The 20,603-nt window shown below is 40.7% G+C and overlaps 1 protein-coding gene across 17 annotated transcripts in view; it reads left to right on the top strand.

Annotated features, from left to right (window-relative positions):
• Window positions 1–20,603, top strand: part of epb41a (erythrocyte membrane protein band 4.1a) — a 118,602-nt gene that overhangs the window by 30,010 nt on the left and 67,989 nt on the right. For 14 of the 17 annotated variants that reach the window (XM_034202188.1, XM_034202186.1, XM_034202192.1 and 11 more), the window contains exons 3-7: window positions 2,065–2,373; window positions 3,750–3,854; window positions 4,026–4,068; window positions 4,156–4,231; window positions 5,088–5,306. In XM_034202188.1, coding sequence (XP_034058079.1) covers window positions 2,065–2,373; window positions 3,750–3,854; window positions 4,026–4,068; window positions 4,156–4,231; window positions 5,088–5,306 — 752 coding nt within the window. The remainder of the gene's footprint in view (window positions 1–2,064; window positions 2,374–3,749; window positions 3,855–4,025; window positions 4,069–4,155; window positions 4,232–5,087; window positions 5,307–20,603) is intronic. The other 3 variants (XM_034202184.1, XM_034202193.1, XM_034202185.1) reach the window with 1 other exon arrangement.

Here is a 20,603-nt window from a genome sequence, read left to right as displayed (position 1 = left end):
ACACTAACCAGGCTTCGTGTGATTCTGTTTATTTGTACCTTACTTTGACCATCCGTTCACTGTTATTGATCATTGTGGAGAGAGGCAGACGTGTTGTTTTGTATTATAGCAGCTATCGGATGGAATCAATACATGGGCTGCACAGGTTGTCGTGTCCGACTATCACAAGTAGAATCATTATAAAAATACGCCGGTAAAATGGGCCTGTAGAAAACGGTTTATGCCACAATAGGATAGCAATAGCAAGTAGTCAGTTTAGCTTCGGTTGCTATGCTAACATCACCCATTTTATACCAGAGAAACTTTCATAACAGCGTTATGCCAAACAGCGTCAATTCAGACTGACACACATTCACTTAGGCTAAGGGGAACTGGGGATATATATGTATCAGCTGCTTGTGTGAGTCGGACAGTGAATACTTTAGAGCGGCCGCAGCAGTGTGAGCTAACCGGGAGCTAACGGAGGAGAATAAACTCCCGTGGAAGAGCAGCCAACACTGCAGCGGTCGGTAAATGCTGCAGAAACACATTAATAAACAATGAACCACGGCACTCTGGAGCAAAGTATAAGGTTGGAGAAGTCGTTATTCAATTTATTCTGGCTTCGCGTGATTAAAAGCAACACGATCATCGACCCGACGCAGTTCCCCGTTGTTGTTGTTGTGAGCGCCGTAACGCCGTTGGGGAGCAAATCAGCGATGTAAACGGTGACGTCATGACGCAGCAGCGGCAGCACCAGTCGGGCTCTGGGCGGTGTGAACAGAGCGGGAGCAGAAAAGGGAAACCGGAGCTGAACCAGAAAAGCTCCCGCTCGGAGCTAGAAAGGGAAAAGCGCTGGTGTGAAAGCCGCAAATGAAGCAGTGAGTTCTGTTGCAGGAATCAGGAAGCCCGTAAATTAGTTTTGGTTACATACCTAAAATAACATCTGTGCTTAAGACAAGCTGAAGAGATTTTAATGTTTTGTTCGATGACATAAAATATGTCAGTAAATATCCCACTGATGAATGTCTGAAAGTTCAATGTGTCATGGAAATAGCGGTTGCCAACAAGTGGCTAAATGAGACTAAACGACCAAACACAAGTTATGTGACCGTGATGTAGTTTGTTTTTTCCTTAATCTAAACATTTTTAACTTGTAATGATTGCATTTACGCTTCCCAAATCATAAAAAAGGTGTTAATTCAGCCTACAAAAATACATTTTCACTTCACCACTATTACTGGGAACGCATGGTTTGTTGCAGGACTCTCTGACAGTCCAGGTGGCGTATAAGCAAACAATCTGTGAAGAAGATATAAGTGTTAATGAAATAACTCCAAACCCAATACCGCTCCTCGACGCAGAGAAGGAACTGTAAATAACTGTAAACTCATATCAAATATTCATAGACTTTATCACCTCCACACACTCCCTGTGAAGAAGGGAGTCAAACAATGTGATTCTTCTGGCAAATAATTAATAACTCCAATGTAGAATTTTAAGTTCTCCTATTTCAGCATTTGAAAACTGCTTTTTAAGATTCTTGAGACATATGAATCACACTAATACATTAGAACTATTTGCATTTATTAGTATTCTGTGGCATGCATATTTGTATTGATAATGAGATAATGTCCTGTTCCCCAGACCCGTGTGTTTAAATGAGACCTGTCTAAAGAGATGATAAGAGATGGATTACAACCATGGAAGGTGGTGCGTTAGTAATTGTACTCTTCAGCGTCACTACGTCAGTGAGCTGTCTGTAACAGTCTCTACAGGGTCTGTTGCCCATGGTAACAGCAGCTGAAATTACAAGGAAATTAAGCATCATGTGTTGTGCTGTTGTAGCGTTTATCTGATTCCTGCTCTGTGTGTGAGAGCCTCCCATCCACTGCATCCCCACACAAAGAAGTATTGGGTTAAGGCTCTAAAAAAAAATCATTATTCATTTAATAAAAGTGGTATTTTAAAAATGTGACAACATTTATGGATGAAATATAGGTATCCGTTGAATAATTGATCATACAGCGAGATTCTAAACATTGCCATTAAGGCACACAGTTTACCTTGCTTCATTGTCAACAGAGTGTACCCTGTACTGTCTGTCAGGCTGCCCAGGTAGAGAAGAAAGAGGCAGAGGAGGATGAGGGTGGAAAGGACAAAGAGAACAACAAGGAGAAAGAAGAGGAGGCTGCGCTGGAGAAGGAGGAGAAGACGGAGGAGAAGGAGGAGAAGGAGGAGCAGGAGTGTGGGCCTGAAGGAGGCAGTAAGAAAGACGAGGAGGAGAAGACTGCCGAAGAGCATGCCGAAGCTGCCAAAGCTCCTCACAGACCCAGGACCATGCAGATCAAAGTCAACCTGCTGGACGACGCTCTGTACGAGTGTGAGCTGGACGTAAGAGCATCGTTTTATTCTATCAGACTACATTTCATCTGCCAAAATGATTGAATTGTGTGCAGCCACATGCTTTTGATGAAAGTATTCGGGCTTTAGCCTAGTTGCCAGCTCATAGAGTCCTGTTGTGAACCTGGAAATGTGGAGTAACATGAAGTTTTATGTTAGAAATGTATAGTAGGGTCTCCAGCACATAGAAACTGCCGGATGCTCGCTTGCATATGTTGGGCAATTTGCACAATTGGTATAAGTTGCATTAATGACCATTATAGCATATGCAGACAAAAGTAAAAAAAATGCTTTGCCGATTTGGACAGTTTTGGAGGTGATTGACAATTATTCTGACAATTTAAGAAAAAAAAAGGCAGTTTTAACCAGAAAGTGGCCATGTTTGTATTTTGGGTCCATTTTAAAGTTTTAGTCGACTCAAAACTCCAAAAAATGTTACTGTAAAATGTCAGAAATTGATTCAACATCCTCAATATACCTAAAAAACCACACCAAAATTGTCCAACTCGGCCAAGCCATTTTTAACCAATTGTCTGCGTATGCTAATTAATGCAACTTATGCTATTTGTGCAAATTGCCAAATATGTGAGTTAGCATCTGGCAGTTTATATGTGCTGGGGACCCCTACTATACATTTCTAACAAAAAAAGTAGACTAATTACCAAGTTTTATCAAGTAAGACAAAGTTACAAACATTAAAACGTAAAAAAATACAAAGGTTATAGAGCAGTAGTTGTTACACCAGGTTTACTTTTATTCAACCTCGGCTCATTTGAGACAACATTTTGTTTGATAGAGTTGGATAAACTAAAGAGATGTGAAAGCCTCACATGGTTGGAGGCAGACATTTCAGAGACTGATATCTCCAAATCTGGACCAATTAAACCAAAGCTGTCTGCATGGGTGCATACCACCAGAGGGATGGGAGAGGATGTTAGTTTGAAAAGTTTCTAAGTGTTGTTCTGTGAGTATTAGCCTACAGAACAGTTTACAGAGAAGAGATAACATCTGATCCTTTTACAACAAACACTATATGCTCTTTTTAGGTTTTACTTAACTTCCCGTCTCCAAACCCAATGAGGAACGTCTTAAATCTCTCCTCAAACTTTCAACTAACCTCAGTGCAAAACCCAATACTAATGACACGCCTAATATTCTGTCTTCTTTAACACTAATCTGATAAACCATCATCTTTGTAGTAATCATATTCTTTAGAGGTCCTGGAGGAACATTTTAAATGCTCAATACGGACCACCACTAACTTCATAAAGCCAGCAGACAGATTCTGTAATGTTTGCGTGTGGCTCTGCTTCAGTTCTTACATTTTTACCCACTCAGTGTCTTGTTCCTGTATTCATGTGTCTCAGAAACATGCAAAAGGCCAGGAGCTGTTCATGAAGGTGTGCGACAACCTCAACCTGCTGGAGAAAGACTACTATGGACTGGTGGTGTCTGAGACGCCCACCACCAAGGTGAGCTGGATTTTAACCAGTAGAAGTTAAACAATCCCACCTCATGATTTAATTAAGAAAAGAAAGGGCAACTCTTTAATGTACATGTCATTGATGGTTAGATTTGCCTCAGTTTTAAAGGACTGAACATGGTCCATGATATCAAACCTCATGCCTCATTTTTTTTATCAGACCTGGATGGACCTTACCAAGGAGATCCGCCGGCAGGTACCGGGTGAGCGGAACCTCAACCACAAACAAACCTTCTGTTCTTACTTTTATCTTGACACATATTTTATCACATCTTCATTTTCTTTCTTAGGTGCCACCTATAATTTCAACTTCAATGTGAAGTTCTATCCACCGGACCCAGCCCAGCTATCTGAAGACATAACAAGGTACTGCACACCTCAAACTGATGAATAAAATAATATATTATTATTCTCCAGATGACAGGATAATATTAGGATAGGAGAACAGTGCAAAGGGTAATCTGTGGTCGAGTGCATGTGTGTTTTCAACAATATCATCAGTAAAATAACTCAGAGACAAACATTAAAACAATAAATGTGTAATTTATGCAACATATTAGTGATTTTAGCCTGATTGGAATACACGGAAATATCTGTCTCATGGTTCCCTCGTCTTGAAGTTTTTTAAACATGTTTTTGGTTATATGCCTGAAATAAGGTCTGTGGTTAACACAAGAGATTTTATCACGTTGTTTTACAACATTACACTTGTCAATACATGTCTGAAGCTTCTCTGTGTCTTAAAAACTGTGTTGGCTGAGAAGTGACTAAATGAGACCTTTAGCTTAGCATGCATGTATTTGTTTAAAGCCTTTAGGTAAAACAGCCTTAACATTTAATTTATATGGTTTCCTCCCCTGCTAGCTTGCGCCGCTTAGCAAAGCTGTCATCTTGTTGGTTGCCAAAAGGTCTGCAGTAACTGAGGTCAACGTTGAAGTAGTTTGAACTTTAAGCGCAGCACTTGGGGACAATTTGCAGCGATGAAGAACACCCAGGGTGGCGCTTCTGCCTACTCTCCATAGAAACACAACGGCAACACCAGCTCAACTCTAAAATCCAAAGGAAAATCCCATAGATTTTTGTTGAGGGAGCCCTTACTATGCTAGCATCAGGGTCGGTTCATCGCTGCAAGGAATCAAACATATTGTAATCAAATACAGGGGCGTGTTCACATGAGAGATAATTCAGAACTCCCCACTGAGATCATGTGACCCTGCTGCAGGTACTACCTGTGTCTCCAGCTGAGGAAGGACATCCTGCAGGGACGCCTGCCCTGCTCCTTCGTCACGCTGTCCCTGCTGGGATCCTACGCCCTGCAGTCGGAGCTGGGCGAGTTTGACCCCGAGGTGCACCCCCCCAACTACGCCAAGGAGATGAAGATGGCCCAGGGTCAGACCAAGGAGCTGGAGGACAAGATGATGGAGCTGCACCGCACATATAGGTCAGAACTCAGGGACACCAGTGCTTCACTTTCCTTACCTAATCAACGGATTTGTAAAAGAGTAATGTTGTACCCCGTATTCAACATTTTTCATCAAAAGGACATAAATGTCATCTGCAAAATGCAACTAAGGTGTCCAAATGCAAGGTGAGGAAAGTTGAAAGCATTAACACATAGTGCAAAATATTAAATTACATTCAAATACATTGTAGCTCCCTCCAGTAAATGACACGAGGCTGAGGTCTTGATTTAAAATACTGGGTTTATTTGGTGGGACCTATTCCAACCCGTGAGAACTGGGTTATAAGACAGACAAATATAAAAGGTAAACAACAAATAAATATGTAATATATGCATATGTCATCACTGTTAATGCTGCTAAATAAAACAATAAACGGCACACATATCCCACACAGCATGTAGCACAAGCTAACAATAGCATGTAGCACAAGCTAACAATAGCATGTAGCACAAGCTAACAATAGCATGTAGCACAAGCTAGCGCATAGCATACACACACATAACCTGCAGCTCAACCGCACACAATTACACAAACAACCAGCACAAACACTTACCTCGTAGGCTGCTAGTCACCTAGAGGGGCTGATAACTTTAGCTGCATTTTTCCCTTGGTTTCCTTAGTTTTTCTTTAGCATCCTGCGTTGCTCTGCAGTTGCAACTACCAAGTGCGTCGATTAAACAAACAGGTGTAACACAAAACAACGCAGATTAGTTCCGCCTCTATTGTTGTTACCATAGACTGTATATATAAATGGACGTAGGGTCCGTGACGTCACCCATAGGATTCTGCAGAGTTGCCGTGAAGCCCTTAGTAGGCGGAGTCGGCCACTAACGGCTCGACAGTGAGGTCAGAGTTCAACTCCCGCCTTCTCCAGCCTGCTCCAAATAAGGGCAAAGAGGCGGAGCCGAGGCGGGACCTGCTGCCACCGAGCTGGAAGTTCCAGAGCTAGCTGAAGCTACCAAGCTAAGCTAACATGCTCCCCATCTGCACGCTGCCGTCGCATTTTACGTTTCTAAGGTAAGCGGACATGAAACTATTCAGCAAAACTATAAATAATAATCTAAGTTATTGAGTTTTTAGCATAATACTTCAGAATCTTAAAACCCCTTAACGTTTGTATGCAATTGTGCTAAATTCAACACTGGAATCAAGCACATATTAATATGTTTGCATGACATTAGTTATTTATATTTTGATATCACTTAACTTTACGTTTAATACATTTAAGTCAAGCTAAGGTACATGTGATGGTAGCTAGTTAGTGCTCTTACATGTGAGGCCTCCTCCAAACAGCATAATAACCAGACTGTATCATTAAAACTAAGTACCAGTTCTAGATCCTTGACTTTAGACAAACAATTCAAAAGACAAAATGTATTTAAAGGCCAATCTTTATTTGAATGTGCCTCTTAACCTGAGATATTAGTTATACAGTAATAGTATTGACAATCTAAAAAAACTGAGCAACTCAACAGTCAACTTTATGTTTCTTATTGTCTAAAGCATTTATTATTTTCATTTTCCCCCTCTCATATTCAGTGTGGACGGATTGAGACAGCATGGTGTCCAGAGAGCTGCAGAGACTTCAGGGAGAAACCTCCGTGTGATGGACGTCCTGTCTGTTGGTTTGGAGAGGACTGAGGGTCTTTCCTCTGCGAGGAGGACCAGGGCTGATGAAGGAGCCCATGCTGGGCAAAGCTGATACCAACTGCACAGGCCTAGTCGGTCACTTTATTTGACTAAATGTGTTTACTTATACATTTAATAGGTTTACACCTTCTGTCCATATGTGCTTTTTATTTAAAACATTGATTAACTTTTGGTTCACATTTCAATAAATTGTATTTGTATTTGCTCTCCTTTTGTCCATTATTCTTACTGAAAATGTTAGATTACACATTCACATCTGACTGAAGATTGGCCCCATTTATTTGTGACATTGCAAAACAAGGTACATGTTGTGAAGCTCATAAAGTGAGACAAATAGAAATAATCAGCGGATGGAGTGTAGATGTGGAAATAGCTGCATTCGATCAGCTGACTGTTTTTACAATAAAAGTAGTTTCTTAGTGAATGTCCTGTACTGGTCTTAAAATCTCATAACATCAGCTTTTAATGTTCCTCTTGGATGTTCTTCTTGACCCTCAGAGAAGGAGAAAATGTCCTGTCTTTCAGGCATGTCCTTTCCTAACAAAAATGACAGGAAACATAAAACATATTATTGCAGAACAAGTGTGTTATTTATGAAAGCGGTGTGTTTGTGTGTTTAGGGGCTGTAGATATAATTATTTTGTAATTGTAATGTTTTTATTTTATTTCAACAGTGAGCTACAAAGACAATCAGATTATGAATGAACAGTATGAAGTTCATCACATTGAAATATATGTTATTATCAAAATAATATTTAACTGTTATCAAAACGTAGTGCAACTGTAGAAGCTTGCTCTGTTGTCTCACTGAAAGAATCACTTTTACCACGTTTTTTACAGACAATATTGAGAGATAAATAGTAGCAGTTCTCACTATGTGTTAAATATCTTTGCCTTCAATACATTAAATTAGAAAGCTGACAAAGTCATATTGCTAAATATCTAAATGTAACTTTTTGCATGGAAAAACCCCTCAACTTTACTGATGTGTAGGTGATCTAGTATTTAGTATTGTTTAATGGAATGTATATCAGTATATTCAAGTCAATACTTCATTCATTTAAACCAATATCTTTCTTGATTCTTTGTACAGTATGAAAAAAGAGTCTTTGTACCTGAGCTGAAGTTCACTGCTGTGAGGAGTCCAGTTCTGTCTCTCACTCTCTGGTCCAGCCTGTCTGCATCACCTGGACACTTTAAACAAACAGATATATATGTAAAGTACCATGTATACAAACAATATAACTGATTCTCTTCTGTTGAACATGTTGGATTGTGTATTGTCCGAGTCAGGGTCCTTTTTATTTTACTGTAACTTTGGAAGTTGTGTTACCAATGCTTACTGTTTATTTGATACCCATTTGGTAATGCAATTAATAAAAACAACAAGGTTTGGGTTCGTTCTTCAGATGACTGTGACGTTAACGTGTAAGCTCAATAATGAACTCCAGCTCAACCAACCATATTGTAATATCTAAGTAATCATCTTGAAATATGACATTATTAATTGTAATATACACACATCTTATTGTGAGGTTGATTTCACATACACTACTTCGACATTAGCTTGTCTACATACTTGAGCGTAGCCAATTTAAATTAACCTTAGATGCATACAGTTCTACCTACATAATACAATATCTCTAAGTTACAAGGATGTAACCTTATTTTATCAACCTCAAACAGAAGCCGTTTGTTCAACAGTATTATCCCACTTAACACTTGTCTATTTCGTTTTAACCACAATCTATGATTTTAACTTGGAGGCTACGATTACAATCGTTAACACCGATGAAGCTACCACTAGCTTACATGCTAACCCAAGCCTTACCATTCATTACGTGGCTGATTAAAATCATTAACACATAAATAAAGCACTAGAATTTCACTTACCGCAAAACCGCATTCATGCAGCGTCTGTTTTAACCGCAGAGCGAGTCACAATAGTCCGATATATAAGCATGAAGAACAAACAACCACGGCCGGCTACAAGTTGTGTTTCCTGGATGAGCTGAGCAGGCAGAGTCCCTGTAGCTAGCTTCACGGAGCAGCTAGCAGAGAGACAAGAAGCTAACAGCGGCAGGGACTTGACAGAGCCGTCACTCAATGTGACCACGCCCTAATTTATGCACAAACTTTAAGACCTAATATAAATAAAAGGGTCGCGTTAGAAAACAATTCACTCACAGATCCATAATCATGAAGGTGGAATCTAACTATATCGATAATAAAATGTATGGAGCCAGGGGTAGAAACATGTTTTTTTCTGCTGTAAAGTTGGGCATTTTAACATGGGGGTCTATGGAAATTGCTCCTTTCTGCAGCCATCGCCTATCGGCCAATATATGAACTGCAGTGTGTGGCACTTCCGTATTGGCTTCCCGGCTCTACCCCACAGTTTGCCGCTTGGTTGTTACACATAAAAAGATAGGAGCCAAAAATACAATGTGGAGCAAATGAACAACAGAAAGTGAAGACAGTTACACTCCCACCAAATCACCTGGTTTGTTTTCATAAACATTTTTAGAAAACCAATGTACTCTTTATAACATTAATGTAAAACGAACTATTTCATTTTAGACTTAAGTGCAGAGTGTGAGTGAGAGTAACTGTACAGAGTTTTAGCCTGCTTCCAACAACAACACCGTCTTGTGGATAGGCCTTTCGAGGTAGACAGGTTTAGCGAGGCGCTTTCCCTTTCCATCGCTGATAAGCAGCTTGAGCCTTCTCACTCTTCCATCTCCTCCTGGGTACACTTCCACAACCCTGGCCAGCTTCCATTGGCCACGTGGTATAGTGTTGTCTTGCAGAATGACAACGTCATTTACCTTGACGTTTCTGCGGTCCTTGATCCACTTTGGTCTTTGTTGGAGATGGTACTCCTTATGATACTGAAGGCACTTTATTTCTTGAGAGAGTGTTGCTTCTTGAACCATCTTGATTATTGCCAGCTCTGCTTCTCTCCTCTCCTCTAAGCGTGTGGCTTCACAGGACCTTGGCTTGAGACCTTTAATTTCCTTTGCAAGGCGCTTGAGTCTGGCAAAAGCTTTAACCACTATTGACCCGTCTGAGAACTTGTGAAAGTGATCTAGTAGCGACTTTACTTCGTTTGCCTGGGTATCATGAACCTGGGCCTTCTTAAGCTCTGGGTCACTACTCATGATCTCTCCCACCTTGACTTCTCCACTTGGTAGCTCTTTCTGCCAAAGTAGGTCTGGGCCTGTGAACCAATTTGAGGCTTGAAGTTGCTGTGCTGTGAGACCTTTGGAGGCCTGATCTGCAGGGTTATCTTCAGAAGCTCTTTCGACAAAGTCAGATTCCAGCACCTCGATTGAGCCTCTGCAGGTGAGACTTCCTTAATCTGTGTTCTATAGACGTAGTGTACTTCCCTTGGGAGGTTTGAAGACTGGAGACCTGGTATCACTTGTTTCACGGTTACCTGGTGATTTACTCCAATCATATCTCCAATGTCGAGACAGGGATTGCCAAAGCCGACAACACTCTAGCCCAAATCTGTTCTCTGTGCAAAGGGCTGGTTTTCTTCACCAGGCACCACTTCTCTTGGCACGAGGGCTTGAGGACAGTTGTAGTCAATAAGCAGGCCAATATCACAGCTTTGCTGAGGAGCGATCTCTTCTGCGAGGTGTTCAAGATGAGGCCATGCCTTTGCAGTCTCTGGTGTGGGAATATGGTCTCTGCTTGCAGGGATGAATTCTCTTGAGTATGTAACACTTCTTATCTTGGGCTATGCTTTCTGACTGGAAAAATTCTGGTTTCTACTAGAGTGGATAGACAGGTAAGTAATTAGACCAGAGACCAGGTGGTTTGAATAGAACAGCCGGCAATTTACTGACAAAATAGACAAAACATTAAACATAGACAATGAATATTTTCTGCAGTATGATCAGAGGTAAGTATTTCACCTTTCCCTTGTTTTCTGATTTCTGTGACTTAGTAAATGGTATCCATACAGGATGAATAAAATAAAATAGCCTATTTTAGTTTAGATCGGTCTACTAAGTATTATTTATAGGTTGTTCCTATTTTAATCTCTTTAATATCCTGAGTTAACTCTTTTTATTTTCCCTTTTCACAGGTAAAATATATCTAATTCAATGAAAAAACACAATTGTACCATCAATGACATCATATGACAAATGAAAACCTAAAGTACAATATAGAGGGTCTCTTTCTACGGAGCCCCCCTGGTGACATTGGTGAGAAAAATATTAATACGTGGCCACGTATTAATAATGCGTGGCCACGAGTTAATAATGCGTGGCCACAAATTAGTTATTATGTTCCCACGCATTAGTAATTTGTGGGAACACAATAATTATTACGCAATAACTAAATCCAGATAGTATATAGAAACTGATGACTGAGTGACAACCATAGACTGTATATATAAAGGTGACAACACTAGCTAAACTCTGTACCGTAGGCTACGGCTATTATCGCGAAGCATGGATCATTTTGATTTGATTTGATTTATATTTGGGTATGAATTATAATGATATTCTGCAATCCCTTGCAGTTAAGCACAGTGTCATCCTTAGCAAAAGGCACTTGATTCGGCTGCTGAAAATGCACGGTTTGAAACGTAGTTGAGTACATTTAGAACGATATTGGCAGATTCGGATTTCACGGATCAATAACTCATGAACAAAACTTTATTCAGACACAAATTACGTCTCCTAAGTACCGTGGTAAGGTTGACAACGAACTACAATCACATTATGATAAAAAAAAAGCCAATATGCGCCGTCCTCGTTCCGAGCTGGACACATTACATTGGTCTCTATCTGTAGCTGGAGAAGAAACGAGTGCTCAGGGACCGTCTGCAAAGTGCAACTCCGAAAAAAGAGAATACAATAATATTCAATCACTTCACTATTATACAGTATATTACTACCAAACTCATTACACACATCAATAGTCTTCTGTTGCTCATACTACATCAGAGAGTTTGGAAGAATATGGTTTGGAATAATTTTGGTGAATATTTATACTGTATAATAGTAACGTTATTGAAGATGATGCCATATTTATTGAAGATTTTACACTATAAATATTCACCAAAATTAATGAAAAGCACATTCTTCCACACTCTCTGCTGTAGTATGAGCAACATGAGACTATTGATGTGTGTAATGAGTTTGGTAGTAATAAGCTGTATAATAGTGATTGAATATGATTGTATTCTCTTTTTCAGAGTTGCACTTTGCAGACGGTCCCTGAGCACACGTTTCTTCTCCGGCTGCAGATAGAGACCAATGTAATGTCTCCAGCTCGGAGGACGGCGCGTATTGTCTTTTTTTTATGAAAATGTGATTGTAGTTTGTTGTCAACCTTACCACGGTACTTAGGAGACGTAATTTGTGTCTGAACAACATTTTGTTCATGAGTTATTGATCCGTGAAATCTGAATCTGCCAATATCGTTCCAACTTTACTCGACTTGTTGTCACTCAGTCATCAGTTTCTATAGACTATCTGGATTTAGTTATTGCGTAATAATTATTGTGTTCCCACAAATTACTAATGCGTGGGAACATAATAACTAATTCGTGGCCACGCATTATTAATTCGTGGCCACGCATTATTAACTCGTGGCCACGCATTATTAACACGTGGCCACGAATTCATACTTTTCTCACCAATGTCACCAGGGGGGCTCCGTATCTTTCAATCCAGGTACAACTTAAATTCAGTTCCAACCTTATAATTTCTGCAGTTCTGATCAAATAAAATAAACTCCAACATTCCTACCCATGTTTCCCCTATAGCTTTACTGCTTTGGGGGGGTGCTGCCTGAGCGGGGGGAGGGGGAGTTGGCGGCATTAGGATATATATATTTTAAATCCTCTGGAGCAGAGAGAGGAGCTGTGGATAATTGTTATTGATTATTGCATCAGTGTTTCTTGGTGTCAAAAACACTAAACTCTCAAATTAAAATGAAAGTGTTTAGTTTATTTAATTAAAGAGCACATGTTCAATGTGAAAAGTGAATTTAGTGCTGTATAGCCTATATTTAAAAAAAAAAAGTTAATAAAAAAAAAGAATTATTATTATTTTTTTTTAAAACACCTTGAATTTCAGGGGGGGCCCGGGGCTCCGTTGGCGGGGCTCCGTTGGCGGGGCACAGCGCCCTTCCAAGACAATGGTAGGGGAAACACTACCTAGGGCTCGACATTAACGGTTGCCAGGTTGCCATTGGCAACCATTCAGAAAAAATGTCAACCACTTCTTGGCCTTTGGTTGCCATCAGTGGCAACCAGTTTTTAACATGAAGAAATAAGGACAGCAAACAGCTAAATGTGCACCCCAAAATAGATAAATGTTAATTATTTGTTGTATTAAGAGTGATATTCAATTATTGTTGTGACCAGTCGGAACCTGATACTTAAGTTGCACGTGCATTGGTGTGATTACGTAGCCAGAAAGCGATGCACGTTTACTCTCATGCGCGGTGCGCCGTGTGTTTGTTTTACAAAAAATGGCGAAACAAATTAAGTTGTTTGACTGTGGGGTAAAAAGTTCGGCCAACCCGTCAACATCTCAAACGAATGTTCAAAGTGATTCAACTGATAAAGCGCAAGAGGAACCCGAACAAAAAGCAAAGAGGAAATGTGTAAAGTCTTGGGAGGCGAAATATATATGTACATTCTGCTCTATTGTCCATAGAGTCCTGATCTTATTACTACCAAAATAAAAGTGCAAAAGGAAACTTTACCATAGAAAAATAATGGCAAACAAATGTAATCACTTCTATAAAAAGGTAACACATGTTAAATATAGTTAGACATATTAAAATGTAATTTACAGCATTCATAATTCATATCTAATTCTTAACTGTGAATGGTTTTTATTTATTTAACATTATAAATGTATTAGTCTGGCCAATCCAAGACTTCAATGCTGAAGGGCCAATGGATCTATGGTGGGGGTCAGCACAAAGGTCAAGAAAACCCACATTTGAAAAGGAGACAACGGGTGACCAAGAAACTAGTGACTTGCTCAATTCATTTGTGAGGGATCTGTGAAGAACATGACAACAGCTTCACTACTGGTATTTAGTATACCAGCAATTGAGGGTGGACAAGTTTCCTACCACTTAAAGTGGACCTATCATGCTATATTTGAACAATATATTGTAGGGCCATACCTATATAAAGTATATAAATATAGTTTTTTTTTCAAAATAGCAAAAAGATCCTGCATTTTAGCCATGCCTCATTTCGCTCTATTTGCTCTTTCCAGCGCTGTTTTTGCAGGGGGCTGATTCTGTGAGCTGCAGCTGACCACGCCCCCCTGCAGGAGAGGGGAGCGTGCTCTGAGATCAGCTGCTGGGCTGCAGCAGGGAGAAGAGGGGGAAAAAAAAGAGATCTCCGTCCTCCGTGTTTTATTCTTATAGAAGTAAGAAGAGAAGTAATGGGGCAGAAACCCTCCTTTTTACGCAGCGGTCCAGACATAGACATCAAACGGCGACACATATTCAGTTGGCAGTTACTTTGGCATTAGGGCAGGGATATCTAGATACTTCCCAAGGTCTGACATCATGAAGTGTGCTACTTTTAAAGCAAGCAACGATGTTTCCAAATCTGTAATCAAAAAGCTCCTCAAAAACACTATCGAAGCAGTTCCTGCCGTTGCTACGTTAGTTCAAACAGTAACAACGGACTACTTTTCTTAGCGGATGCATGTCAATTTAAATCAATACTATTTTTTTAAATCAATAAAATCATTTTCTAAATCCATAAAAGCATTTAAATTAATATTGGGAGTCATGTCGTTACTTTGTTGAGAATGTGGCCAAGTAATAATGGGGATAATGTGCACATTGCATAATGTGCCTTCATGCCGATCTAGATCCCTCCGCTTCGCATAAGGCTCCTGATCAGCCTGTCGGTGTTCTTTTCCCCATAATGACCGTGTCGCTGAACATTATCCCTTACATATGATTATATAGAGTCATTATTAATTTGTTTTAAAGCAGGAGGCACAAACGCTTGCCTCGGGGAGGGAGAAAAAGAGCCACAGCAGAGAATAAACAGAAGGGCAACCATGCAAGGGAAGTCTTCTTCGCTGCTTTTGTGGCAGACTACAGCGCCACTTACAGGCCTGGCATATGTACTAAAGCGTCTCCAGCGCTTTCGAGCAGCAATGGCCCAACCTCTCATTCCCCTGATAGGTGGAGAATTGAACAATAGCCGTATAGCGCCACCGTCCTGACGTCAGGACCGTGTTCAAATCTGGATCAGTCTGTATCAGATCCGATGCAGCCCCTTTTTTAGAGATTTGGGTAAGGAGGAAAATAGAGAGGGTTGTGTTTTCTGACACGTGGTGAGTTCCCTGGAACACCGGGGACACATATTCATGTGTAAAAGACGTACAAAAGTGCATTTTGCATGATAGGTCCCCTTTAAGTTTCAAATAATTGTGTTAATTACTTATTGTAAAGCATTTGAACATTTTTTTGTGTCACATTTTCATTATTAAGTTGATGTATAACTGTATAGTATCTTCATTATTTAAAATATAAGGTGACTAAAAATGGCAACCATATTTTCAGTTTTGGCAACCGAAAGCTGATGCCTGGTTGCCAGGCTGGCAACCACTTTAAAAAGTGAGCGTTGAGCCCTGCTACCACTCAGCAGCGAGTTCACCTATTGTCTCTTGAGAAACCAGCAAGTCCTCTCACTGGCGCGAAGATCATAGCAGTCCGTGGGTCTGGCTCGCTATCTTGTATCGGAGCGTGTGTGTGTTGTCCTCTCACTCGCGCAGCACAACTCGATCGATCAACTTTCTTATCCAGTCCAAAAAACAAGTCATGAAAGAATATAAATATAATATAAACGAACAACATAAATTATATAATTACATTTTCAAAACTACTGTAAACTTAGCTCTTTTGTCAATACAGCTTACAATGAGGCTCAACATAGCAGCTTTACTCTCCTCCTGTGCATGTTTCATTTATCCTGTTCACACAAAATAACACATGTTTCCCCTTGTAAAACACACATTAATGCCACGTAGTTTTGACCAAACAAAATAACAAATACATGACATTGCAAGCCATGTTCATAGCTTCCCTTACAGCTCAACAACATGAAATGCTAACAATGAAGCTAACATTAAATCACTCATACAAAACTTTTCTATGAAAAAGTTTGACTCACCAAAACATTGTTGTTTAATGTTCTATACCGTCTACTGGGTTTCCTGACTGTGTGGATGGTATTTTTATCTTTTTCAATTAAACTTTGAATCACTTTTAATTAGGGCTGTCAAACGATTACAATTTTTAATAAGATTAATCACAGCTTAAAAATAAATTAATCATGATTAATCACCATTCGAACTATGTCCAACATATGTCCTTTATTTATGTATATTGTTGTGGGAATGGAAAGATAAATGAAAGAAGGCGGATATATCCATTTAACATACATTAACGTATGTTTATTATAACATTTTTCTGTGTGTCAAAATGAAAGCCCACACACCTATCAATCATCAAACCGTGGGGTCTTAATTAATTACGTGTTGATTTCTATCAACGGGGGAGTAGGCTACTTCAGGAAAGTCGACAGGGGGGGGGGGGGGGGCTAGTGGAGTACTTCGTGACCACAGAGTGTGAACGTTGTGATCAGCTGTTTTAGCCAGTTCTCCAGTGAAGGGGGGGAGTCTCCTTCCGCAGCCGGTTGGCGTAGTTTTGGCACAATTCCGTTGTACAGACCGACGTTAACAGCAGCCCTGTCTGTGCACATGGAGGTCCGGTGATCTAACCGCCTTCTTGAAAAGCTTCACAAGTACGTCGGTACGCAAATGCGCTTTGTGACACAAGTGACGGTACGCATTTCAGATTACGCACATAACCTGCGTACCAGTTATGTGCACCCCTGTACTACATCAAAAGTATTCTCCGTCGGGACTTCCTGCAACAACACCACGCCGTTATCTTGATTCTGATTGGCTAGAAGACATTATCAAAGATGTTCTATTGAGAAGATGATCACTACGTGACAAAAGTTTTCAAAACCGTTTCTGGTCTTCCGTATTTCCAGACAAGTGGCTACTGAAATCAATCTTACTAACTGCTGTCTGTGCAATTCTCGGCGCGAGTTGGCGGACTTTATTTTGCGGACTTTATTTTGCTTACTTTAACATCATTTTTCAAGGTGGGGCTAAGCCGTTTCTTGGTAGGCTATGGGTGTAGCCTACCCCAGCCATACCCTGGCGCTGCCACTGGTGGGATGAATGGGGCGGGCCATTCTGCACATGCGTTAAATGCGTTAAATATTTTAACGCAATTAATTCAAAAAATGAATTACCGCCGTTAACGCGATAACTTTGACAGCATTACTTTTAATATAATTTACTCCGCTCGCCTCATCTGCTTCTCGCTCCGTGTTCCTCTCTTTTCTCCTGCTACGCTGCGCTGCGCGTGCCCGGTGAGCAGAGATCCCTTAAAGGAACAGTACCTTGTAATTTGTCATACTACTTTTATTTATTATATTTTTAAAGGGATGATATCATTGACCAATTTTAAACGTGTATCTTTTAATTAAATAACTTTTTAATGAATTTATGCTTACTATGTTTTAATGTGGGTTACAAGTAGTTTACTGGCAGAGGTATTATCCTGTCCGAGTAGAATCCTCTCACTTGGAGACCAGTTAGATTCCTGCATGACACGAGTGTGCTTATTGAAGCCATTGTGGAGAGCTTTAGCTGCACTGCTTCGTTATTTGCGCGAAGAACATTTGCTGTTTCTTCAAGGATAAATGTTGTGTCACTCTGTGTATCGAGGAGTGCATACACAAGTATTTCACTATGTGGCTCACTTGTGGCTGACACCCACACTGGAATGATTGTGGATGTATGGGGGTCTTTAACATTCTGAAAGACTCTATCAGATATTGCCTCATGTGGTATGCTTGCCGCTTTACTGTGTGGCCGTTCCATTATGCTTTCTCTTGCACCATCATGTTTTGTTGACATTCTTTCTTCTCTGGTGCGATTGTCGTGGAGACAAGTTGGATGTCCTTTTTCGAATGTTTCGCACATCTTTCCGTTTTAACATTCCTTTGAGCGATGGCCAGACTTCAAACAGCCAAAGCACAACTTCTTCTCTTGAACAAACTTGACTCGCTCAGAGATTGTCTCATTCCTGAATTTGTAACATTCGTGTAGACCGTGTCCCGTCTTCTCACAGAAAAGTGGTGTCTGCTGTTTCATCTGTCTCTGTAGTCAATACATTTGATACAGGACTTCTGTTCCTTCAAATCTTGCTTTTTTTCGCTTTCACTTGATTTCAGAGCATGGAGAGATGTTATTGGGTTGCAAGCTATTTTTTTGGCTATTTTGGCTTCACGTGTGAGAAATGTAACAAACTGGCTGAAGGTTGGGAATGTGTGATTTTGTTATTCCATTTCTGTGACCTTTCTGTTCCAACTTGAGGTCAACCAGTCTGGAAATTTAGCAAGCATCGTTGGTTTTCGTTGCAGTCGTTAAGTACCTCAAGTCCTTTCATCTGTGACATGGCAGCCTTACAGCTGCGAAGGAAGTCAGAGAGCTCTTGAAGTTCTACGCTGTCTTTGGAACTTATCTTGGGCAATGCATCAAGCTTATCTCTGAAGGCCTTAGCAATGAGGAAAGGATTAACGTACCTCTCTCTGTGCCTAGCAGGAAGTAGCTCTCGATGGCCTTCTTGGCGGGTCCACCCACATACTTTCTTAGATAGTATATATTTTCTTCAGCTGGGATGTTTTTCCTGTCAACAAGTGTACGAAAGGAGACCTTCCAGTCATTGAACCTCAGTGGGTCACCACTGAATGTTGTAGGTTCAGGTACAGGTAGACGACTTGCACTGATGGACTCTGCAAGAGCTCTGACAAGAGCTGAAGTACTGTCTTCTTGTTTTGGTTGTGTCGCAGCTTGTGGTGGTGAGTGGTTTTGCAGTTCACTGTTTTCATGCTTGATTTCTTCTTTCACAACCAGAGGAACATGTTGATGGAGCAGCTCGCTAATTTCTTCATCTGAGCATTCTGTTCATATACTTGATGTCTCGCTTTTGCAGATTTTAGCTTCTTTACTGTCTCTAATCGCTCTAGTTGTCTGCGCTTGGCTTCTAATTTTCTTTGCCTCTCAGCATTTTCTGCCTCCTGTTTGGCTTTTAACTGAGCAGCTTCAGCTTCAAGTCTATCAAGTTCTTCAATCTGTTCGGCTCTTAACTGAGCAGCTTCAGCTTCTAGTATATACTTCAATCTGTTGTTCCTGTTCTAGCATTACTTCTAAAGTCACTTCATTTGCAGCAATTTCAGCAGCGGCTTCTTGTCTTTTGATAGAAGAGAGGAATGAACTTCTTGATGTGGCTCTCGAGTTGCTACGATAATGAGTCGAGGACCTGGTGCCATGAGAGCCATTACTTCTCTTAACAGAGGCAACAGATTTGCATACGGACTGTTATGTCTGTTTTCTATACATTTCTTCATCCTCTTTCGACGGAGATGTCCCGTGCCGTCCATGGATCACTGCCGCCTGGCGCCGTTTTACTCGTCTACTCATGCGGAGCAGTCGAGTTCTCACTGTCGCTCCCTCCAGTAAATGACACAAGGCTTGTAAAAGAGTAATGTTGTACCCCGTATTTTTCATCAAAAGGACATACATGTCATCTGCAAAATGCAACTAAGGTGTCCAAATGCAAGGTGAGGAAAGTTGAAAGCATTAACACATAGTGCAAAATATTAAATTACATTCAAATACATTGTAGCTCCCTCCAGTAAATTACACGAGGCTGAGGTCTTGATTTAAAATACTGGGTTTATTTCGTGGGACCTATTCCAACCCGTGAGAACTGGGTTATAAGACAGACAAATATAAAAGGTAAACAACAAATAAATATGTAATATATGCATATGTCATCACTGTTAATGCTGCTAAATAAAACAATAAACAGCACGCACATCCCACACAGCATGTAGCACAAGCTAACAATAGCATGTAGCACAAGCTAGCGCATACCATACGTACATACACATACATAACCTGCAGCTCAACCACACACAATTACACAAACAACCAGCACAAACACAGGGGTTGATTTGCGGGGGTGCGAATCAACAAAGAACATGATCTATATCAAATTTAAGACAGAAAACTCCACACTGGTATCTGATCGTTAATCACCGGATAACTTTATTTTAACTATATACAAACTGGTGAAATTTAGGAGCGGGGCTAGTCCTGGTGGGCTACCCAGGCTGAGTGACAAGGTGGCATCCAGGAAACTGAAATTTGCAGGTCACTGCCATCGACACCAGGAACTTCCAGCTGGCAAGTTAGTACTCTGGGAGCCAACACACGGGCACCGACCAAGAGGGCGCCCCACGCCAACATACGTGGAGGTGCTGAGGAAGGATGTGGGGGTGGAAAGCTCCACAGAGCTGGCCGGGTGTATGGAGGACCGTGAGGGTTGGCGAACCCGTTGGCAAACTCGTCTAAGGACGACCTAGTAGTAGTAGTCCTTGATTGGCTCAAGTTCACACCTTTTTAGGGGCGGGGCTAGTGATGTTGTCCCAGGGATGCTTAGGAGTTGATAAAGGAGATAATCCCACT

This window comes from Gymnodraco acuticeps, unplaced genomic scaffold (assembly GCF_902827175.1).
Source record: "Gymnodraco acuticeps unplaced genomic scaffold, fGymAcu1.1, whole genome shotgun sequence".
Classification (NCBI taxonomy): Eukaryota; Metazoa; Chordata; class Actinopteri; order Perciformes; family Bathydraconidae; genus Gymnodraco; species Gymnodraco acuticeps.
This window is presented reverse-complemented; position numbering and strand designations above follow the sequence as displayed.